Genomic DNA, 19,728 nt, shown 5'->3' on the forward strand with positions numbered 1-19,728 from the left:
AAGCGCCACGAGCATGGCTAACTCAGAAACTCTCCTATAACTAAATGATGCTATCTTAGAGTGCTAGTACAAGCGACTTAGCAAGAGGAGGCACAAAATAATTCACAGCAACTGTCTTCCTCCCATCCTCGCGTCTTGGGCAAAGGCACCCAGCACTCGACCGATAGGAAGACAGTGAGCTCTACATACCACAATCAGGAGACATGGAAGATGCTACTTCATGTTTCTAAACAACTTTAAGAACGCGTTAAGGGAAGGAATGCTGCCGTATAAAGCTTTGAGAGAGTGAACCTACGACATCTTCCTCGAGGTTTCTTCATGAGCCTTCCCGAGAACCCTTCGCATAGCCAAAGGTGATGAACGTCTAGAATTATTCACGAAACAAATATGAACAAGTCTTTGAATCAAGGGTGAATGCTATGGTAAGTGCTTACCGCCTCGCTCCTGCCCAGGAATCTCTACGTCCCTCCTTCCTTGACCTGCCCTTGGTACGTAAGGAGTCTAATCACCCGTTTCTGTCACCAGCACCCATCCGGCCGATTGGCCGTGTGGTTTACACTCTGACGCAGAGAAGCCAAAATAAATACTCCAATGAAGCCGTGCTGGTCCGAGGGGCGCGCTGTTCGAGTCCGGACAGGAGCGTGGATTCTAGCGTAAGTGAACACCAGCCCATTCCTTCCTTTCCTTTTTGTCTTTTTTTTCATAAGTGATAGATCAAGTCAAAAATATGGCAATGAGGAACCAGGAGGAGTTCCTGCGAATCTACATAGCTAATACGGTAGGTGAGTCGAACTGGAAAAACAAAAAGTCAACAAAAGTCCCAAGTTGGTTGGTTATCTGTAAATACAACTAGGATGCCGTCTGACTGCTGAACATGCAATTCTTCCTCGATTATAATTGTCACCCGACCTGAGAAATCAAGTTTTGAGTTAAGTCCAAGATGAAGAGGAGATATTTCAACAAAAGAGCGAAGCTGACCATGGGCTCTGTCTCCAGCCTATTGTGATATCATGGAACACTTCCAAGTTCGAACCTCCCCCACTGATGGCGATATCGACCACATCACTATTGAGTGAATAAACTACCTCGACAACAAATCGAGAGCACTCCAATACATTTCATTAATACTACGAGATCTTACTTCTGCCTGGACTGGAAGTGGAACTGAGTCTAGTTCAAATCGCCAACTCCACGGGGCAGTGGCTGTGCACCACCCAAGCCCCTTTTCCCAAAAGTTCGCCCGCCCCCCTTTCCCTGGGTAAAGAAAGTACCACCATTGCCCAAAACACATCGTATTAGCGTTGGTATTAATCTTTGAGAACCATGGAACTTTTCGGTTTTCCTTCGAGGTTGGTATGTCCTTGTTTGAGATGGGGAAAATCCATGTTCCTTAATAGTCTGCCTTGCTCAATGCCCTAGACAATCATTCGTCGCAGAATCCGCTACTCGCAAGGTTGAGTGATTTGGGTTACGGAGATCGGTCCGAGTAGAAAACCGTTCTGATGATTTGCGAGATTTCGCTGTGGTGGAAGTTCGCCTCGGTGGAAAGCCTCGCGGGGAAATTGGTGTTATAATCCCCCGCTGACTTCTTACACGAGGTTAAAGTTAGCCCCGTAGGAGCCACTGCTTCGCTGGGCAGGACGTGGAATATGATCGTACCTATCGATGAGACGTGAGTGTGAATTGGTGATTCGCGGGGGGTTCCAAGCTTTGCGCTGGACCCATCTCACAGACCCTTCCTCGGCAGTTCAAAATACCGTACCAAGTGTTTCTACTCGACCCAGAGGCGGTGTAACTTAGCTCCATGACTATCAAACCTCCATGGACCATCTCATCATCACGAAAGAACGGGCCGGGCACTGCCACCGAAAAGGGGCTTCGTATAGATTGCCAAAAGGTTGTAATGTTGTTACTATCTGGAAAGAAATGCATATGGTACCTCGGGAGTCTTGACGCCGTCGGCCTCATGCGGCTTGTGGGCTGCTCATCCCGGGGGTATAACGAGCAGGAGAACAAATTTGCACGAAAGAAGTAGAAAAACTGTTTCTGTGAGGAGGATTCGTGTACAATATCTCTTGAAAAATGTACAACTCTTGAAAGTACTGTGAAAGTTCCTGGGGCAGAGACCAAGCCTCTGTCCCCCTGGCCCTGCCCCAAAGCAACATCACTCTCTTTACTGCACAGTGAACCCAGCGTCGATGGGGTACGTGGCATACGACCAAGGCACAGCACGCTGAAGGAGCTGGTAGTCGAAGCCGTCGCCGCCGCCGCTGACGTATAGGAACTTTGTGAAGGCGGACGAGGCGGCGTAGGTGAAGGCAACGTTGGCCGGGACGAAGACGACGTCGCCCTGGATCAGCGTGACGGCATCGTACCCCTCGACGGCGACCTCAAGGCTGCCCTCCTCGAGCTGGAAGGCCAGGGGCTGGCCGAGGTTCGCCTTGGTGGCGGTTTGGTTGGAGAGCAAGGGGCTCAGGGTGACGGTGCCCATGGTGAAGTTGCTGGCCGTCTGGTTGGCCGTCGCGAAGGGGGCGACGAGGTGGTAGACGCCGCCGTCGGCGTTGAGGTACTTTGGTCCGCGGTTTTTGGCGACAAAGTTGGGGGTGACGGCGTCGGGCGCGAGGGTGTTCGCGGCCGTGTGCCAGGTGTTTGCGCCGCCGGCGCTGCCGTTGACGAGGTCGCGGCGGGGGTTGAAGTCGAGCTGGGCGTAGACGTCAAAGGCCTCGAGGGCGGAGATGAGGGCCGGGTCGGAGCCGGAGGAGGAGCCGTTGGAGGCGGCGGGGACGAACTCGGAGCCTGTGGGGGAGACGAAGTCCGAGTTGGCGATGGCGATGAAGAGCTCCTCGAAGCCGCCGGGCTGGATGACGCCCGTGAGCTGGGTGTCCGGGTCGGTGATCTGGAAGGTGTGAACCGTATTGTGGGGCACGGCGCCGTAGTCGCCGGGAGTAAGGACGCGGGCCTGCTCGCCGGAGCTGTTGGTCTTTGCCCAGAGCTGGATCTGGCCCTTTGTACAGTAGAAGTTCTCGTAGTGGACCTTGTGGATGTGGGGAAGGACGCCCAGGTCGGACGAGTCCGGGGCGTTGGTCTGCATCAGGGTGAAGGCGCCGGCGGAGGAGTTGCCCGTGACGGAGAAGCGGTAGACCTGCTCGCCGACGGCGACGGCGCGGCCGGAGCCCTTGCGGAGGGCGTAGGGCTGGGACGTCTCGGGGGCCTGGTCGAGGATGAGGCTCTTCCCGGTGCTGTTGGCCTGCTGCTTGAAGGAGTGACCCTGAGGAGCCGCCGCCACGAGGGGGAGACCGGCTGCGAGCGTTGAGAATCTCATGTTGGCGAGTTGTTAAACTTGAACTTTTGTTTACAAGTTTATTTAATGGCGAGTTCCAAGATGGCACACAGACAGGATGGGCGAGCGAGAAAGAAACAAACCCATCTCGGGGGAAGCACTGGGAACTTATAGCAGCATGAGAGTAGACAAACCAACGTTACGGCCGGGCATGAAGATCCTCGCTCGGTGTCCGAGCCGTTGCCCCCTTAGAAAGACCCTATCGCGGGATTTCCATCCAGTCTAACCCATGCCGCACGTCATTGCTTGTTCCTGATCTGAACAGGGACACCGAGCTCCCAGGTCGAGCTACATGCTCCGCTTGTCCGCTGACTAACATGTTTCTTGTGGTGTTAACGTGGAAACGGCCTTCTTCTTCGATCTAGAATGGCTCCATCTCGAACCCATTCGACCCGCTGTTCATCCCATTTGAAGAAACAAGCGCCGGGGATCGCGGGTATCCTGCATGCATGACGCAAACCAGGGCGAAGATGAGCTGAAGATAGCATCGACAAATGGAAGCACCGAAGGATAGACCGAATGGAACCAGATACTATAACGGAGGTGGCATGTGGGTTGGCGTACGTATGTATCCCGATGATTAGAAGGAGGCGGCTTCCACTCGAGTATGGGTCTCAGAGGACATTTGACGTACATCTGGGCGGAATTCCCGAAGTTCCCTGTCAATCGGTAGATGCAAAGCCCCTTGTCGACTTTGAACGATTTGACTCCACCCGGGAATTCCGGACTTGAGAAGCTTCACACGTCGTATTATAGGGGAGCAGCGAAGGAGTAAGGATATTGAAGTTGCGCAGCTCGGTCAAATTGTGGTGCCGTGAGCCGACAGTCCGGTTCTCGTATTGTTCAAAAGGAGCAGGTCTTTGAACAATGGGAATCAGGAAGTGTTGTCTGTGTCCAAGCACCCCACTGGCGTCGACACGGCCAGGTACACTTCGTTTCACGACCTTTCCGTTGAGGGTGTTGATGCAAGGCGTCTTCGTCACTAGTCAATCCAACAACTACAGCTCGGGACCGTTTTCCAAGACCTTCCACGATGTATGGCGGCATAGTTTGGAACGTTGGGTACCTTTAATGACACTTCGTCTCAGGTTGGGCCAGAGAATGGGAAACCGAAAAAGGCATCTCACCTACAGACTTCTGCGGTCAGATCCGAAGCAAGATACAGTCATAAGCATTTTTCTGTCGCTCATGCTCATCAGCGACCACTCGTGAGGGTCAGAGGCCGTTTGCGGTTGAGCGTGGCAGTGTTCCGAGGAGGCTATACGCTCGCCTTCGGTACCAAGTCTTTGCCACTCTTCGTTTTCGAGGCGTGAAGTTGGCCATCACTTGACGACTCACTTTCAAGACTAAACACCAGATAGTGACCTAAGCCACAAGAAAACTGTATAAGGAGGATCGCTCGATGCTGACCCATCTTGGGTACCCTCGAGGCCAGTCTCACCCGGCCATTGACAAGGGTGTAAGCTTGTTTCCGGCGTGACGCAGAATCGCCATTTTCCCGGGCGGCGTAGTATGACGAGGGAACACTACAAAAGAAAGGCAGGTGGCCTCAGAGGATTTCCAACATGAGGTCTTTGAGGCTTAAACCATGCGTGGAGTGATCAAGGGTAGGCGCTTGTTGGTGTAAGCCACTGCTGCTGAGGGGTAAAGCCGGCGGGTAAGGTAAGATGAGAACCGTGAGGTGACCGAGAGGTGACCGTTGTCGGGGCCTCCGAATCTGGCCGGACCGTACTCCGTACCTGTTGGTATGCTGTCCGTAGATGGACGAAGAGTCTATTACTCTATACTAGCGGGAGCCAACGATGAAGCGCTATACAGCCTTGCTGCCTTGGAATGAAGTTGGCGCGGTCCAAAAAGGATTAATCGTTGTCATACCCCAACAGGGGTGCTGGGCATGTGTTGAAGATTCCGATTCTCTGGAATAGTGGGAATGGCTCGTGCGCCGAGCAGGTCCCGTATCGGGGCGTTTGCAGATCTACAACGGTGTGGCTGCCATGTGAGAATGACCCCCTGCGATTGTGAACTTCTGGAAGGGGTCGCATGAGGTGTGGACGTGACTACCTCAAGTTTGAGATATCATGATTGCGGGTTGTTGGATGTGGACGAAGTTGGCCAAGTACCTAAGATTTCTTGGGCAAGTCGGTAGTTTGAGTGAGGAAGAGGCCCCGAACACCGTACTCGCTTGCGGTTCAGGCATTTTGGCTTTGTTGAGAGGGTAAAATGGTGGAAATGATTCATCCGGTAAAGGATGACCCTAGAAGAGGTGAAAGATGACGGGAAGCATTCCCAAGATGCCTATTCGCAGCAGTAGGCAAATGCTTTGTTGGTTCAGGTGCGTGACACGTGAGACAAGGCATTTAGAAATCCCGTGAGCTCCAACAACTGTACCTGACCGGAAAGTTGAAACGGCCAACTGGAAGCCCCCGCCTGCCAAAGGAAACTGTCAGATGGGAGGGAAAGGATTGGCCAAACAACGAAAGTCTGGTCCTGCCGTCTTCCAATAGCCCCAAGTGAAATGGGTAAACGCAGGCGAAAGAAAGATGGGAATTGGGAGGCAGCTTCTTCGCTGAGGTAGAAACTAAGGTAGAAAGCCTGCGTGTCAGCCTGTGAAGGGTCCATTCATTGGCCAAGTCGGAAGAAGAACTGCGCATGTGGCTTGGATACCGAGCTAAGCTAAATTGGGTACGACTTTCTTGTCCAGTTTGGAAAGGTACCTAGGCAGCTCCCTCCTGCCCCTCATTCTACCCTTACCTCATGTTCTCCCAGCCCACCTCATTCACACTCATTTCCAGCCCACCTACCTTTTACCTCCGTCCATCTACCTTGTGCCGCCTCTCTGGGTCGCAGCGTTGCTAGCCTGTCACTGCCTGGTCCAGGATCTAGGCGTAGAGGGGAGGACCGCTTGTTGCTCACCTTTGAATGGTTCCAGCTGAGCTGGAAACCGCCGCATGTCACTTTCCTTACCTCCTCACGCCTTGCTTGACATGAAAGCTGCGCTTACCTGAGGCCAAGCATGAGACCTCCAAGCTAAAGGTACAGCCGGGCACTTGTTGGTACCGCAAACAAACGTACCTTCTTCCTACATTGCTTGTCATCGCACTACCTCACCCAGGGAAGGACATTTTCCACTTCCCAAGTTCCCAGGTTCCAATAAAGGACATTGAAAACGGGCCCATGATGATCGCCAGAGCTGCCGAGGAGCTTTGCGCATTCAATTAAATTGACTTTCGTCTCCCTGCGATCGTGGATCTTCGAAACACGGCGATAGAACATCCCGACAAAGCAACACCAACCTGGTCCTCTTGTGTACCTTACCGCCGATTCACTGCCTGGTAGCCACCTTTTTGCCATCCAAAGTTTACCCGGCAGCCAACGTCAAGGAACAACCTCTTTATTCACTTCTGTCAATAGTCTCATGGGCAGCCTGTGCTCAAACATTGAAAAGGACGATGCACCTGGCGAGAAGGATGGTCAGGGTAGTAGGGACATCAATGCAAAGCCCATCACACGACTCTCTTCCCAAAGGCTGCGGAAGCTTCGACACCAACGCCATCGCACTCATCACCACAGACACCAAGCAGACATGGACAAGGCCCAAGAAATGATCGAAGCTCACGAGGTAGTCATCAATAACATCTTCAAGATGCGCCGGAAAACTACCCTCGATAAGACCGACGCCAGAAGAATAGATGGACCTGACGAGTACTTCCACCAAAGAAAAGAAATCTTGGATCGCGAGAATACACTATCCTTTGATTTCAGCGCAAAGATGCGGGCATCAGAGAAGGAGCGGAGAGCCAACGCCATCATTCAGAAACTCAAGAAAAAGGACCAGGAGGACGTGTATGACAAGGCTGACGCCAGGCAAGGGTGGGGTGGTCAGGAACATGCGCGGTTTGCTGCTGACCATTTCCTATCCAACGTCGATTTGATCAACCAAACGAGCCTATTCCGAATTGCGGTCAAGATGCCAAAGGGAGCACACCTTCATATTCATTTCAATGCTTGCTTGCAGCCTCATGTATTGCTGGGCATTGCCGAGACCATGCCCCGCATGTTTATCAAAAGCGATCTGTCGTTGGCGCCGAGCGCGGCAAAGACTAACCTTCACCGTTGTGAAATCCAATTTACCATCTTACCGCTCGAAAAGGAAAACGAAGTGAAGGGAAACCTTTTCAAGGCCGACTATGATACCCGACAAATGATGAAATACTCAGATTTTATCAAAGAGTTCCCCAAGCATTACAACGGCATGAAGGCCGAGGAGTGGCTCACAAGCAAGCTTGTCTTTCACGAAGATGAAGCACATAACGCGCTCCAAACAGTTCAGGGAGCATGGGAGAAGTTCAACGGCCGGACGCGCATGATGAAGGGTCTCTTCAACTATGAGAGTGCCTACCGGAAATACACACGGGGCATTCTTGAAGATTTCGTTCGCGACAACATTCAGTATGCCGAGATTCGGCCCAACTTTATGAAAACAAATCAACTCTGGTCTGATGACGGTACGAAGCAAATCGACAATAGAGGTATCATGAAAATCATTACGGAAGAATACGACAAGTTTCAGAAGGAGACCAAAGACTACTTTGGCGGGCTGAAAGTCATATACTGCACCCCTAGGTCTTTTGATAATGGCAAGGTGGCATTTGCGCTCGACGAGTGTTTCGAATTCAAGCAGGAATGGCCCCAGTGGATCGCTGGTAAGTCCTTGAACGCAGTCATCTTTTAAGCAGACAACTAACTGAGAGAACAGGATTTGATCTGGTTGGCGAAGAATCACAAGGTCGCCCTTTGCGGGATTTCGTTACAGAATTCCTCGCCTTCAGGAAGAGATGTGAAGAATCTAAGCCTAAAGTTGATATTCCGTTTCTCTTTCATTGCGGAGAGACGACAGACATTGGTAACGACACGGACGGCAATCTTGTGGATGCGCTCTTGCTCAACTCGAAGCGCATCGGCCACGGATTTGCTCTGGCCAGGCACCCCTATATCATGGAGCACATGAAGAAAAGGGGTATCTGCCTTGAGGTGTGCCCAATCTCTAATGAGGAGCTTGGTCTCACGCCCCGGATTACGGGCCACTCGATGTACAATTTGCTCGCCAATAACGTACACTGCACATTAAACTCGGATAACGGAACAATATTCAGGTATGTCTTTCCCTCATTTAGTATGTGTCTACGACACAGCAAGAAGCTAATCAGAGTCACCATAGATCAACTCTTTCACATGATTTCTATCAAGCAATGGTGGGTAAGACGGACATGACTTTGCACGGCTGGCGACAGCTTATTGAGTGGAGTCTAGAGCACTCTTGCATGTCAAAAGATGAGCTCGCGAGTGTGCGGAAGGAATGGGAGAAGCGTTGGGAGCTGTTCTTGGACTGGATTCTCAAAGAGTTCAAGGATTTGCCGTCAGAGATTTCAGAGTAGAGACTCGGCTGGAGCAACTAACGTGCCCGGCTTTTCCTTGGTCTGTTCTGGATATACCATGGGACAGATACGGGGAAGTTTTTTAGAAGATTTAACGATGAATGTCTTTATGAATATCGAAAGAACACTGCCAGGCCTGTAGTGCAGCTGGCGAATGAAGTATCAAATCAATGTGACTCGATGTATCATTTCTGCCGATTGCCGAACCCATACAAAGTTCCATGGGGGCGGCATCGCGGACAGTAACAGTCTTGGCGTTAGCTGCGACGACGGGCCGTTCCTCGATCTCATTAATTAGCTATATATTTTGCCATACAACTTATTCCTCTTGTTTCTTCTACGTAAAGGTGTGTCCAAATACTTCACTTGCAAAGATTGTATCTCGGCCGAGTCCTCGTTGATATCAACTAAATCTTCAACTCGGGCCAGACAGGGACTGGTGCCAGCCCGGAAATAGGCTTTTAAGGTTAGTTGGCAGTGGGCCAGCCAACATGCTACTTACGATCTACCCCTCCTTCTCTTCCTCTCCTCCCCCTTCAGCTCCGCCCAGCCAAGAAATCGACCGCCGCGGAACCCAACACTCGCTGCACTGGGACTTCTCCTCCGCGAGGCATCGCCCGGGACGGGTCCCCCACTCGTTCATCTCATTTTCATCTCCGTCTCTTTCGTGTCCTACCCCTTCTCCCCGTGCCCCCCCCCCCCTCGAAACCCCGACAACGAGCGAGGTAACTGGGCATCTGGAGTTTGCCAGTATAGGCAAGCACTTTGTTAGATATCCTAGACTTCGGGACTTATATTGGAGAAAGATCCTCCATGACTCCAACGCCTCGACGCGGAGAAGATACCGGCCAAGACTACACGCCAACATCGATCAGGCTGTAGCCTTGGCTCGTTATCTCAGCCCACTGCGCCACCGTGGACTCTGTGTCGCACATCTCAGCCTGATCCTGTGTGAGGGGAACTCTGCTGGTCCAACGACCGTTAAGAGGATGTCTGTTATCTGGTACCTGGAGGTGTACATCACAGTCAAGTACCGCTAGACTTTCGGTACTTCTTGATCAATCACCCCCTGAATACTTGCATAAGTAGCACGGATACGGTAGAGAAATGTATAAAAAGGACGTCAAAAGATAACGTTTTGATTTTCTATCTACACGGCAAAACGTTTGCGCGGGAGCTGATCTCGAATCTAGTGATTATGCCGCGTACCCAGCTCTGTCTCTCTCCCTGGTCTTTTTCCCCATCCTCTCGGGCAAAAAATAACCGTCATGCTTTAAAGTTCTCTGAAGCCAACTAATAAACGCAATGCAAAAGCGAAACCGGCCCTCCCCTTTTTGCTTTAAAAATCTTTTTCGGGACCCCCAAAACTCCAAGAACTGAACATGCATGTGTGTAGGGGGACGTCATCAAGAAAACCGTGGCTGACAGCGGACCTTAGTCGAATTTGATGCCCTTCTTGCTAGAAATGTCAATCAAGCCGCCGCGGTAGGCGCCGCGCTTCTTCTTGTTCTTCTCCTTGGTGAAGCCCTTGCCCTTGGTAACGATGAGGTCCTCGTGGGCGCGCTGCGAGTAGTCGTTGGGCACGTATTCGTTGCTGGCGAAGCGGGGGTCGACGTAGACGACGTCGGGGATGCGGGAGAAGGGCTTGTTGGGCTCCTTCTTCTCCTTCTTGCCGCCGCGGTTGTTGGCGCGGTAGGTCATGGGGTCAGGGGGCAGAGGCGGGTCGGCGGCCGTGGAGGTCGCGGGTTTGAGCTCGGGGGAGGTCTTCTCGAGGGTTGCGGAGGAGAGGGAAGCGCTGTCGGTGGGTGCCTTTTCCTTCTTGGCCTTCTTCTTGGTGTCTGCGTCTGAGTCGGAGTCCGAATCGGAAGAGGAAGAAGAGGAGTCGGAGCCGGATTCGGGAAGGGGCACCTTTGCGGCCTCAGAGCCATCAGAGTCGGAGTCAGAGTCGCTGTCGCTGTCGGAAGAGTCTGAGTCGGAGGAGGAGTCAGATTCGCTAGAGCTGTCCGAGCTGGAATCGGAAGAGGAGTCGGAGGAGGAGCTGCTGTCGTCCTTCTTGACCCTCTGCTTCTTGGCCTTGGGGGCCTCATCTTCAGAGCTGGAGTCGTCTGAGGAGGAGTCACTGTCGCTGCTGCTGCTACTATCACTGCTGCTGCTGTCGGACTCGGGCGCCTTGCGCTTCAGGCTCTGCTTAGCCTCGGGCTTGGGCTTCTCATCCTCGCTCTCGCTGTCGCTGCTGGAGTCGGAATCGGAGCTGGAGCTGGAGCTGGAGCTCGAGCTGCTATCGCTGTCGCTCTCAGCGGCAGCCGCATCGGCCATGTCCACATCCTCGCTCGAGCTGCTGTCGCTAGAGCTCTCGCTGGTGGTCGGAGCGGTGGAAGAAGTCTGCCAGGTCTGGAAGACGGTGACGAGGTCCGTCTGGGCCGCTTCCTTCTTGGAAGGCTTCCAGCCGCTCTTGGCGCGCTGCTTCTGGAAGGCCTCGTGGGCGGAGGTGAAGGCGTTCTCGGAAAGGAAGGAGTCGATGAGGTCCATCAATTGGGCGGGAGGAGCCTGCTTGGTGGAGGTGGCATCGGCCTTGACCTTCTTCTCGGACTTCTTGACCTTGGCCATTTTGTCTGGTTGCGTTGTCGCGGAAGCCGTAGGGGTGCTTGCGTTATTGGTTTTTGTGAAGTTGTTGGAGAATAGCCAAGATGGAGGCGCGGACATGTGTATTGTGCCAGAAGATGGCTCTTATCCGTCGCAATGGGCAAGAAAAAGACAAAGTAAGTGGAGGTGGAAAGAGCCGGCGAGTCGCAAATTCCTCGGTGAGAATGGAATCGTCCTGGGTCTTCCCTCACCTGGGAAAATTTCTGTGGGATCTCTGCGCCGGCGGATCGGTGTCTCCAAAATTTTAGTGTCGGGATCCCTGCTCGCAACTTTTTTTCTTCCCGACCTCTCACTTTGCGAAAAGTCTTATCTTATCAGTTGATATCCGTTAAGCTGGTATATGCATTTATCCGTAATACGTCATTGGTAACTCGTTGCCACGCCTCGTACCTTAGCGCTTGCATCCACGCGACAGGGGTGGCCAGCTCATTGCCCGATCAGCGACTGCCCGTTTGTTGACTTTCGCAAAGCTGGGCGCCTAGGCTTCAACTAGCGACCAAGCGCCATCCTCTTCCTGGGAGATCCATCGAGTGGTGCAGCATACCACAAATGACGAAGGACTCTGAGTGAAAGCCTCTTCAAACAACAGAATTCGACTTTTCATAAATTCATAGGAAACCAAATCGTCCGACCCTCTGCGTTGCCGTCATCTTCCTGGTCCTTTGATCTTCGCGCCTGGGGTCAGGTTAGATCAGACATCTTTCCTTACATCCACCACCCCGGTTACATCGAAACACGCAGCGACAATGAATGCTACCAAACGAAAGTTCAACGCCCTCATCCAGGGTATGGGCAGATCATCCGCTTCTACGAAATCGAACGACACCACGAGCCTACCTTCCGAATCACCTCGTCCGTCGACGACTTCCCTCCAGCCCTCCAACACGAATTCTACAAACACGAATACAACAGCCGATACCTCTGTAAAACCGAGCATGTCGATTGAAGAGGACATCTTGCTGAAGCGCCGGCGCCTGCAAGCACTGACAGAAAAGAATGCCGCTACAATCAACAGCTCTCCTTCGATTCGTGCCACTGGAGCAGGTGCGACGACGACCTTCTCGAATGTATCTCTGAAGAAGTGGGTTCCAAGGTCAGCCAACGTGACGGAAATCAAGCACGCTCCGAAGTTCGCACCCAGCGACCGAAACGAGCTCCTGAAGAGACTAGCATCGTTCCAGGAGATTACAGACTGGACACCGAAGCCCGATGCAGTGAACGAGGTTGAATGGGCGAAGCGAGGATGGGTTTGCCAGGGAAAGGACCGTGTGCGGTGTTCGCTCTGCAATAAGGAGCTCGTTGTGAAGCTCAACAAACGCGAAGTTGATGGCAAGGAGGTACCTGTTCTTGTGGCGTCAGATGTCGGTAGGTTCATGGTTGCCATCCCTCGTTACTACTCAGAACTGATTGGTGAAGCAGAGGAAGCGTTAATAGAAAGATACTCCGATCTTATTGTCACGGCACATCTGGAGGAATGTTTATGGAGAAAACAGGGGTGCGATAGTAAGTATCTACAGACCCTGTTGACGAGACCAAGACCTAATGTTCCCAGATTCGCTACTCCGGCTATCTTTAACCAATGCCAAAATTAGTATGGAGGCTTTGCGAACACGTTACGACGAGCTCTGTGCAAGGAAACCCTTCCTTCCCTATGAGTTCAACTTGAGGCTACCTGAGGGTCTCAGCATCGACAGCGTCCTCGCCCAGCTGCCGGAAGACTTCTTCACAAGCCCACCGCCGACCAAGGACTCTCCGGATCCCAAGGAGCCAAACAGAGTCGCTTTGGCTCTGGCAATGATGGGGTGGCAGGGCCTCACGAATCCCCGCATTGGTGCGGTGCCAAATTCGGCATCCTGCCACACGTGCTTGCGACGTCTCGGTCTATGGATGTTCAAGAGTAAGGAGGTCAGCGCCGACGGCGAGATCCTTGTTCCCGCGCCAATGGATCATCTTGATCCAGTCAAGGAGCACCGTTCCTTCTGCCCTTGGAAGAACCCTGTGGCGCAACGTCTGGGCAGCGCGAAGCCCGGCTCAGACACGACTTTGGCGGCTTGGAAGTTGCTGACGCAGGTGCTGAAGAATGACGCTTACCTTCGCGGAGCGCTCGAGGACCGACCGAAGAACAGGTCCACGTGGCATAATAGAGGCGCTTCGGTGCCTTCAACGCCGGTCCGAAGGGGCACTGCGGCGCCCTCGACACCAGGGGGTTACGACTCGCCGAGCGCTGCTACCGAGCCAGCTGGCGATGAGGACGAACAGTCGAGAGAAGCCAAGGACAAGGAACGTTGGGCGCGTCTTAGGAGGGTTAAGAGTTTGTTCGAATCGAAGAACGCGAAGAAGATTCGTCGGCAGCTCAGCAGGCCAGGCACGGCGCGCTCAACCGTCTCGGGCGCGGGAGGAGAAAAAGAAAAGGAGAAGGAGTAGTGGTGGACAACCAGTCTGCACCATTTTCTGTGTCACTTACTTGAGATTTCATACTGGAACGGAGGAAACGAGGAGTTCTTGAGCAATGTCTTATGGTCAACGAAGGACTATTAGCAATTTTGTCTTAGCTAGAATACCCATTGACGGAACTTGTCTGAAGCGTTGGGTCATCAATCGGGTCTCCCGCAGTTTACGAGTGAAGTACCTCACCGTGATAATATCACTGAACGTCCCATTTCTCACTTCAGGTTTCCATATCTGCTGACGATGAGTTGCATTTCTCTCTAGAGGGTATCTCTTTTCTCTGATATAACCAATCACACTATCCTACAGACATGGTCGTACAGAAAGGTCCCCGGTCCTCTGACCGCTCACGAACTCCAGTCCCCAAACTTCTTCTCCAGCTCCTCAAACGAAACTACGTCCCCAGACCACGCCGCCGGATCGCTCTCCAAAGCCTTACCGGGCTCCAGCCTCTTTCCCTCCTCCTCCTCCTCTCCTCCCTTCTCCTGCGTCTTTTGCGACTTTTGCGATGCTCTCCGCTGAGCGACCATCTTGCTAGCCTTCTCCGGCGCAACAAACTCCCTCACACCCGCCAACTCGAGAACCCCCATCCTCACCCCGGCCATCCCCGCCGCACCGCTCCTCGTGCCCTCGTCCACCTTCCAGCTCTTATCGCGCTCCATCCTTGCCGCGGTGATGTACACCCTCTTCACCCAGCCATCCCACCCCGTCCTCGCGAAGCACCGCTCCGCCTCGCGTAACCGCTGCGCGATGCCGCCTTCCTCGCGCGCTTTGCGGGAAAGCGCTTTGTCCATCTTGGTGAAGACGAGCATCACGGGACGGCCGGCGTCGGCGAGGAGTTTAACGATTTGCGCGTCCTTTTCGGATACCTTTTTTTCAGAGGAGAGGAGGAGGACGATGCCGCGGAGCATGGTGCGCTTGTTGATGTATTCGACGATTTCGCGCCCCCATTCTTCGTGGGAGGCGTAGCCGTAGCCGGGGGTGTCGACGAGGATTATGCCGTGTTCTGGTTTTTCTTCCTTTGTGACGCCGCCGCTGCCATTTTCGGACGAAGAAGGCGATGCGACTGGTTTCCGGAAGGGAAGGCCCGTCAGGGGTCCCACGCCGTACGCGTTCATGGATACCGTCTTGCCTGCCCGGTCGCTCACCTTTGCGAGCGACGCCGCGCCGGTGAGGGCGTTGATGAAGGACGATTTCCCGCAGTTGCTGGCGCCGACGACGCAGATCTCGGGGGTGGTGGTGTTGAGCGGGTGATGCTTTAGCCGAAAGGCCGAGTACAGGAACGTTGCGGGCGGAGACAGGAAGAACCGGGCGGCGAGGGCGTGCGGGAGGACGTCGTCGTTGGCGATGGGGTCCGCGACGAGGCTGCCGCCGTCGCCCTCGAGTTCGATTTCGGGCAGGGGCGGGGGCGGTCTTCGCGCTAAGCGGAGGTCCTTTTCTGAGATTGAGATTGCTGCTTTGATGGCGTCTGGGCTGGCGATCATGGCTGCTGCGTCGCGGTTCCTTCGGGAGGGTTCGGTTTTGGGCGATTTGGGTTGGCGTAGGGGTTTCTGGTGTTCCTTTGACCTCTTGGGGGGCACGAAGTAGAGTGATCTGGCTTCCCAGACGTCCTTGGGTTTACTGATCTTATCTAGTTCCTCTTGAGATAGTTTCGGCTGGCGGGATGTCAGTGTAGGCACTCCAAGTATGAACCCCTTTTAGGGGGAGAAGAGTGATAATGCTTCAACTCACCATTAGTACAAAACCGCCGCCCTTCCTCTTGGGTGCCGGCGGTCCATCGTCCCTGTGTGACCTCCTTGGCCGGGGAGGACTCCTCCGCGACAACGATGTTGAAAACTTCTCATCCTGCCCACGTTCATGACGAGGCGCATCCTTAGAGCTTCTGGAGCCGTAGTCGCTGCCTGGCCGTCTAGCGGGTGCGCCGCCCGACCGTGAAGGGGGGGAAAGCCTGGTGTTCGCCCGGACGCGCTGGTCCTCCTTTGCGCGACCCTTCCCGTTGTCAAACTCTTCCAGTCGTCTTGGGTGTTTCCGCCCATCGTACCAACCGTCGGCATCTGGTTGGGGTAGCCATGCGTTGTAAGTCGGCCTGCTGCTCATCCATCGCTGCGACGTCAGGAGCGGCCGCTGAGCGAAGGCACGGCAGTTGCATATGTGTTGGAACATTCTCACAAGCCAAACATGAGGACCATATTATTGTTCTGAAAATTTGAGATTCATTGCCACTGGTGCCGAATGACACTTGTGGATGGAAGACCTCAGGGGATGGTGGAAGGTATATGAAGGTCCGAGTTTGCTTAGGATAATGCAACAAACGCATAGAGACGTTTCGTTATATGCATAGTCAATTGCCAAACCCCCACCGTCACTACCCCTATGTATACCAAGTTGTTACAACTAACATCACCTCACTTTAAAGTCTCTGCGATCTTGTGGCAGTAATAGCCTCTATTTTTGTTCTACCTTCCCTATGCATGGTTCATCAAAGCTCATCATGCATGCCAATTCCTTTGAAGGTTCAATGTAATTGAGCAAAATACAAAATCAATCCGTCCAACGCCTTGTTCATCCAGAATCGATTGGCGAGTTGATCAACCACCGGCCTGGTAGCGGTAGTAGAAGTTCTTCTGGTTGTTCAACTTCTCGCTGACTCCGTAGTCGTAGCGCTTCTGGTGACGGGTGGCGGTGCTCCGGCCTCTGACCTCTTCCTGTCTAACAACGCGCTTCTGCTTATCAGACGCACCAGCCATGCCAGCAGCATCTCTGCGAGCGATGGCACGGTTGCGAGTCTTGCGATCGCCGGTGGTGGCGACCTCTCTACCATCAACGTCCATCTCATCGCCAGAGCCAGAGCCAGCCTCGATGGCCAAACGCTCGGCGCGCTCCTCCTCGGTAGGGTAGTTGTGGAGGTTCTGTCTGAAGTATCGGTTGTGAGAGCGGTGACCGACTGCCTTGCCAGAGGGCAAGTGCAGCTCGTACTCGTCATAGAAAACAGCACGGGTGTGCTTGTGGGCGTGTGAGTGCCAGCCATCGGCCTGGTGGCGGGCACGCGGATCGTTGGTAGAGTGATGAGGGTGCTTGTCGAGGCGCTCGAACTGTTCATACTTGCCGTCCGCGGTAAAGGCCGTCAGCTCATCCGAGTCAAGTGAAGAGGCCGAGCTGTCCGTCTCCCAGCCATCATCTCCACCCTCCTCAACCTCCTCGCCGTCCTCTCCAACCAACTTGGTCGGGCGCTTCAGACCCAACTTGGCTCCACCGTTCTCATCGGCCTCCTCTTCCTCCTCGTCCGAATCCTCGCCATCAGAGTAGGTGCTTCGGAAGTCGTAGAAATCACCAATGTCGAGCTGAACCTCCTCTGTATCATAAGGAATCTTGCAGTGACCCTTGTCACGCATGTGAGTTTGCACAGCAAAGGCCGTTTTCTTGGTCTTGAAGCAGTACAGGCACTGGTGACCATCGTGGACGCGCTCCTGCAAATGCTGAAGCAAGCCATCCAGGTCAACAAGGTACTGCTTCTCGGGGATGAACATGTCGTGAAATCGCTCCATGTGGTTGGCGTTGAGCGAAACGCTGGGCGACTCGTAGTTGCAGAACAAGCAGGACTTGATGGTCCAAGCAATCTCTGGCTTTGACTGCACGGGGGTTGCAGACTCAGAGTCGCGGTTCATGTTCACATCGTCGCGCTGGCCTTGAGCAGAGAGGTGGGGGTTGGAAGGGCGCTTGACGGGCGAGGGGCGCTCGCCGTGGGACTCGTGGATGTTGGTCTTCTTGAGGCCCTCGACAACCTGAGTGAATTCCTCCTCAGCCTCGGAATCCAACTCGCTCTCCTTGTCGACGGCGATAGGCTCACCAAGAGAGAAGGTGGAGCTCATGACAGAGCTGGCATCATCGGCAACACCGCCCTTGCGTCTAGCAATAGCAGCGACACGGACCTTGTGCTTCTGGCTCGTCAAGTGGTTCTGGTAGGCGTTCTCGCTCGAGTATGACTTCTGGCAGGCGTCGCAGGAGCGTTCGAATAGAGCCTTCTCTGCCTCGGCGGTCTGGACGGCGCGAGCCTGGAGGACCTTTTCGTTGAAGACCTCGGAGGCGATAGGAGGGAGGGAGGCGACTCTTCGCTTGAGGTTGTAACGGCTGAGTGGATGATGTCAGTTGGTCTGAGCGGAACACAGCGGAAACAAGACGAGAAGCCGAGCCTAGAAAACAGAAGGAAGGAGTCTAGGGAGGAGGGAAATGAGAGTAACATACTGCCAGTCGCTCTTCATATGGCCTCGCTGAAGATCGATGTTTCGGTACGCAACAGAGCAGGTGTTGCAGGTGTAGGGGTGGGAAGCCGCCGTTGCCCCTCCATTTGCAGGAACGGCGCCGAGGGCAGCAACATCGACGCTCGCCATGGTGGATGTCGTGTGCGAAAGTGGTGATTTCTGCTTGGTTTTTGTCTCAGAGGTTGCTTGTGTATGTGTTTGATTGTTTGGAATAGGGAGTTTTGTTGCGCGCAAACGTGAATTTGCAGGATGCGCAAAACAAAGAGAGGTGAAGGAGGCAAAAGATGGGCGTCCCTCTGTGTGCAGTGCGTCAAAGTCTGGCGGGATGGAGGGGAAAATGATTTTAAAAGGGAAAATTCGCAAGGGCTTTAGTGGGTTAGGCGGGGGTTTGGAGGGACGTGATAGGCACGTCACTTGCAGTCTAGGGCCCTTGGGCTGGGCTGTCCCTCAGAAGTTGTACCACTGAAAAGCCTCGAGATTTCCCTTACCTTAGCATGTTCCTGGCAGTTGCTGCCCTGTCAAGTGGGGGCCTGTACACTAATTGTCTCCTTCCCGAAGCACCGGACCTGCAAAGAAGCTCGATTGAGAAGCCTGATGCATTCTTTTTAGCTTCTGTCTTGTTCTGTCTCGCCGGCTGACATATCAAGAAAGATGAGGCAGGTCGTATGGATACCGAGTACCTAGGGGGGCAAACTGTCACCTTAAGCACCAGCAAGTCTACTTGTCACCGTTTTGGGATAAGTTGTCGCCGTCCCGCGTCTTTTAGAGTTACATCCTTTATTATGGAAGTACCTACCGTAAGAGAACGTACCTTCTTTCTGTACATCTTCCTTGAAAATCACAGGCGTTTGGGCTTGCGCCTCAAATGCAAGCCTCGATTTGGGTATCTCGATGAATACCCAGGTAACAACGAACTTGAAGCCCAACAAGAACGGATACCAGGACGTGATTAATAATAATGATCTTTGACTAAGATACTGAAGCACCAGACAAATACTTGCATCATGCCCACCATACTGCTGCAAACTGCTGAAAGAACACTCGTCGCCACACTGAGAAATAGTTACTGTATGGAAACTCGAATGACTAATTCACCATTACGCGCCGTCTGCAAAACATCGGCCCGTCATGAACAACGATGGAGGGGTTCGAGCGGGTCAACCGGGCGGCGACGGCGGCGCGGGCACCTCTGCTGGGTCCAGAAAAAAAAGGAAAGAAAGTCGGAGGCAGAAACCGCCGACCTTGCCGAGACTGGAATGGGCGTTTGAACTACTCCGTACGAAGACGGCAACCTTGCGGCTGATGTCAGAAACACCACGAGGCATCCGTCCTCGTAGGTGCAGGCCCCAGAGTAGGTACCCTGCCCTGGTTCGTCCTTTGATCGCAACTTGCGCGTCTACCAGTGGAATTTCGCATGCTAAATTGGGACCCTCTGCGGAATCCTCCATGTCCTAATTGCCTGCTCCCGTGCTTCTCGTATCCACTCTTCCAGAAGGACCCCGGAAACCGTGCCCCGTCTTCATCGAATCGCACCGTGTCATCGCCGAGCCTCGTGGCGTGGCCATACGGTGCCCAGTTCCTCCTCCAACACTGACGACCGGGA

At 53.6% G+C, this 19,728-nt stretch overlaps 6 protein-coding genes across 6 annotated transcripts; 2 read left to right on the forward strand and 4 right to left on the reverse strand.

Annotated features, from left to right (window-relative positions):
- Positions 1-2,173: 2,173 nt before the first annotated feature.
- On the reverse strand, positions 2,174-3,322 carry BDZ83DRAFT_575402 (RmlC-like cupin domain-containing protein; the record flags this gene model as incomplete). The annotated part of the gene is made up of 1 exon (XM_060504811.1): positions 2,174-3,322. One exon carries the CDS (start codon positions 3,320-3,322, stop codon positions 2,174-2,176), a length of 1,149 nt encoding a protein of 382 aa, XP_060366016.1.
- A 3,601-nt stretch (positions 3,323-6,923) lies between these two features.
- BDZ83DRAFT_718753 (adenosine/AMP deaminase) lies at positions 6,924-8,775 on the forward strand (the record flags this gene model as incomplete). Its single annotated transcript, XM_060512108.1, has 3 exons — positions 6,924-8,043; positions 8,097-8,493; positions 8,559-8,775. 3 exons carry the CDS (start codon positions 6,924-6,926, stop codon positions 8,773-8,775), a joined length of 1,734 nt encoding a protein of 577 aa, XP_060366017.1.
- A 1,434-nt stretch (positions 8,776-10,209) lies between these two features.
- Positions 10,210-11,478, reverse strand: BDZ83DRAFT_718754 (SRP40, C-terminal domain-containing protein; the record flags this gene model as incomplete). Its single annotated transcript, XM_060512109.1, has 1 exon — positions 10,210-11,478. The coding sequence occupies one exon, from the start codon at positions 11,476-11,478 to the stop codon at positions 10,210-10,212; it is 1,269 nt and encodes a 422-aa protein (XP_060366018.1).
- A 362-nt stretch (positions 11,479-11,840) lies between these two features.
- Positions 11,841-14,072, forward strand: BDZ83DRAFT_669161 (C3HC zinc finger-like-domain-containing protein). Its single transcript, XM_060511110.1, has 3 exons — positions 11,841-12,783; positions 12,835-12,921; positions 12,971-14,072. Exons 1-3 carry the CDS (start codon positions 12,165-12,167, stop codon positions 13,840-13,842), a joined length of 1,578 nt encoding a protein of 525 aa, XP_060366019.1. The 5' UTR covers positions 11,841-12,164; the 3' UTR covers positions 13,843-14,072.
- Positions 14,073-14,213: 141 nt separating this feature from the next.
- BDZ83DRAFT_575278 (uncharacterized protein) lies at positions 14,214-15,963 on the reverse strand (the record flags this gene model as incomplete). The annotated part of the gene is made up of 2 exons (XM_060504790.1): positions 14,214-15,521; positions 15,598-15,963. 2 exons carry the CDS (start codon positions 15,961-15,963, stop codon positions 14,214-14,216), a joined length of 1,674 nt encoding a protein of 557 aa, XP_060366020.1.
- Positions 15,964-16,454: 491 nt separating this feature from the next.
- Positions 16,455-18,254, reverse strand: BDZ83DRAFT_650792 (C2H2 finger domain-containing protein; the record flags this gene model as incomplete). The annotated part of the gene is made up of 2 exons (XM_060510401.1): positions 16,455-17,994; positions 18,109-18,254. 2 exons carry the CDS (start codon positions 18,252-18,254, stop codon positions 16,455-16,457), a joined length of 1,686 nt encoding a protein of 561 aa, XP_060366021.1.
- Between the last annotated feature and the right edge of the window lie 1,474 nt (positions 18,255-19,728).

This window comes from Colletotrichum acutatum (assembly GCF_030867785.1).
Source record: "Colletotrichum acutatum strain CBS 112980 chromosome Unknown BDZ83scaffold_36, whole genome shotgun sequence".
Lineage (NCBI taxonomy): Eukaryota > Fungi > Ascomycota > Sordariomycetes > Glomerellales > Glomerellaceae > Colletotrichum > Colletotrichum acutatum.

Bases quoted from the DNA above. Each gene is read 5' to 3' on its own strand.
- BDZ83DRAFT_669161 (XM_060511110.1), top strand. From the start codon at position 12,165: ATGAATGCTACCAAACGAAAGTTCAACGCCCTCATCCAGGGTATGGGC. The intron at 12,784-12,834 runs GTAGGTTCATGG...TGATTGGTGAAG, and splicing joins TCTTGTGGCGTCAGATGTCG to CAGAGGAAGCGTTAATAGAA. The intron at 12,922-12,970 runs GTAAGTATCTAC...TAATGTTCCCAG, and splicing joins GAGAAAACAGGGGTGCGATA to ATTCGCTACTCCGGCTATCT.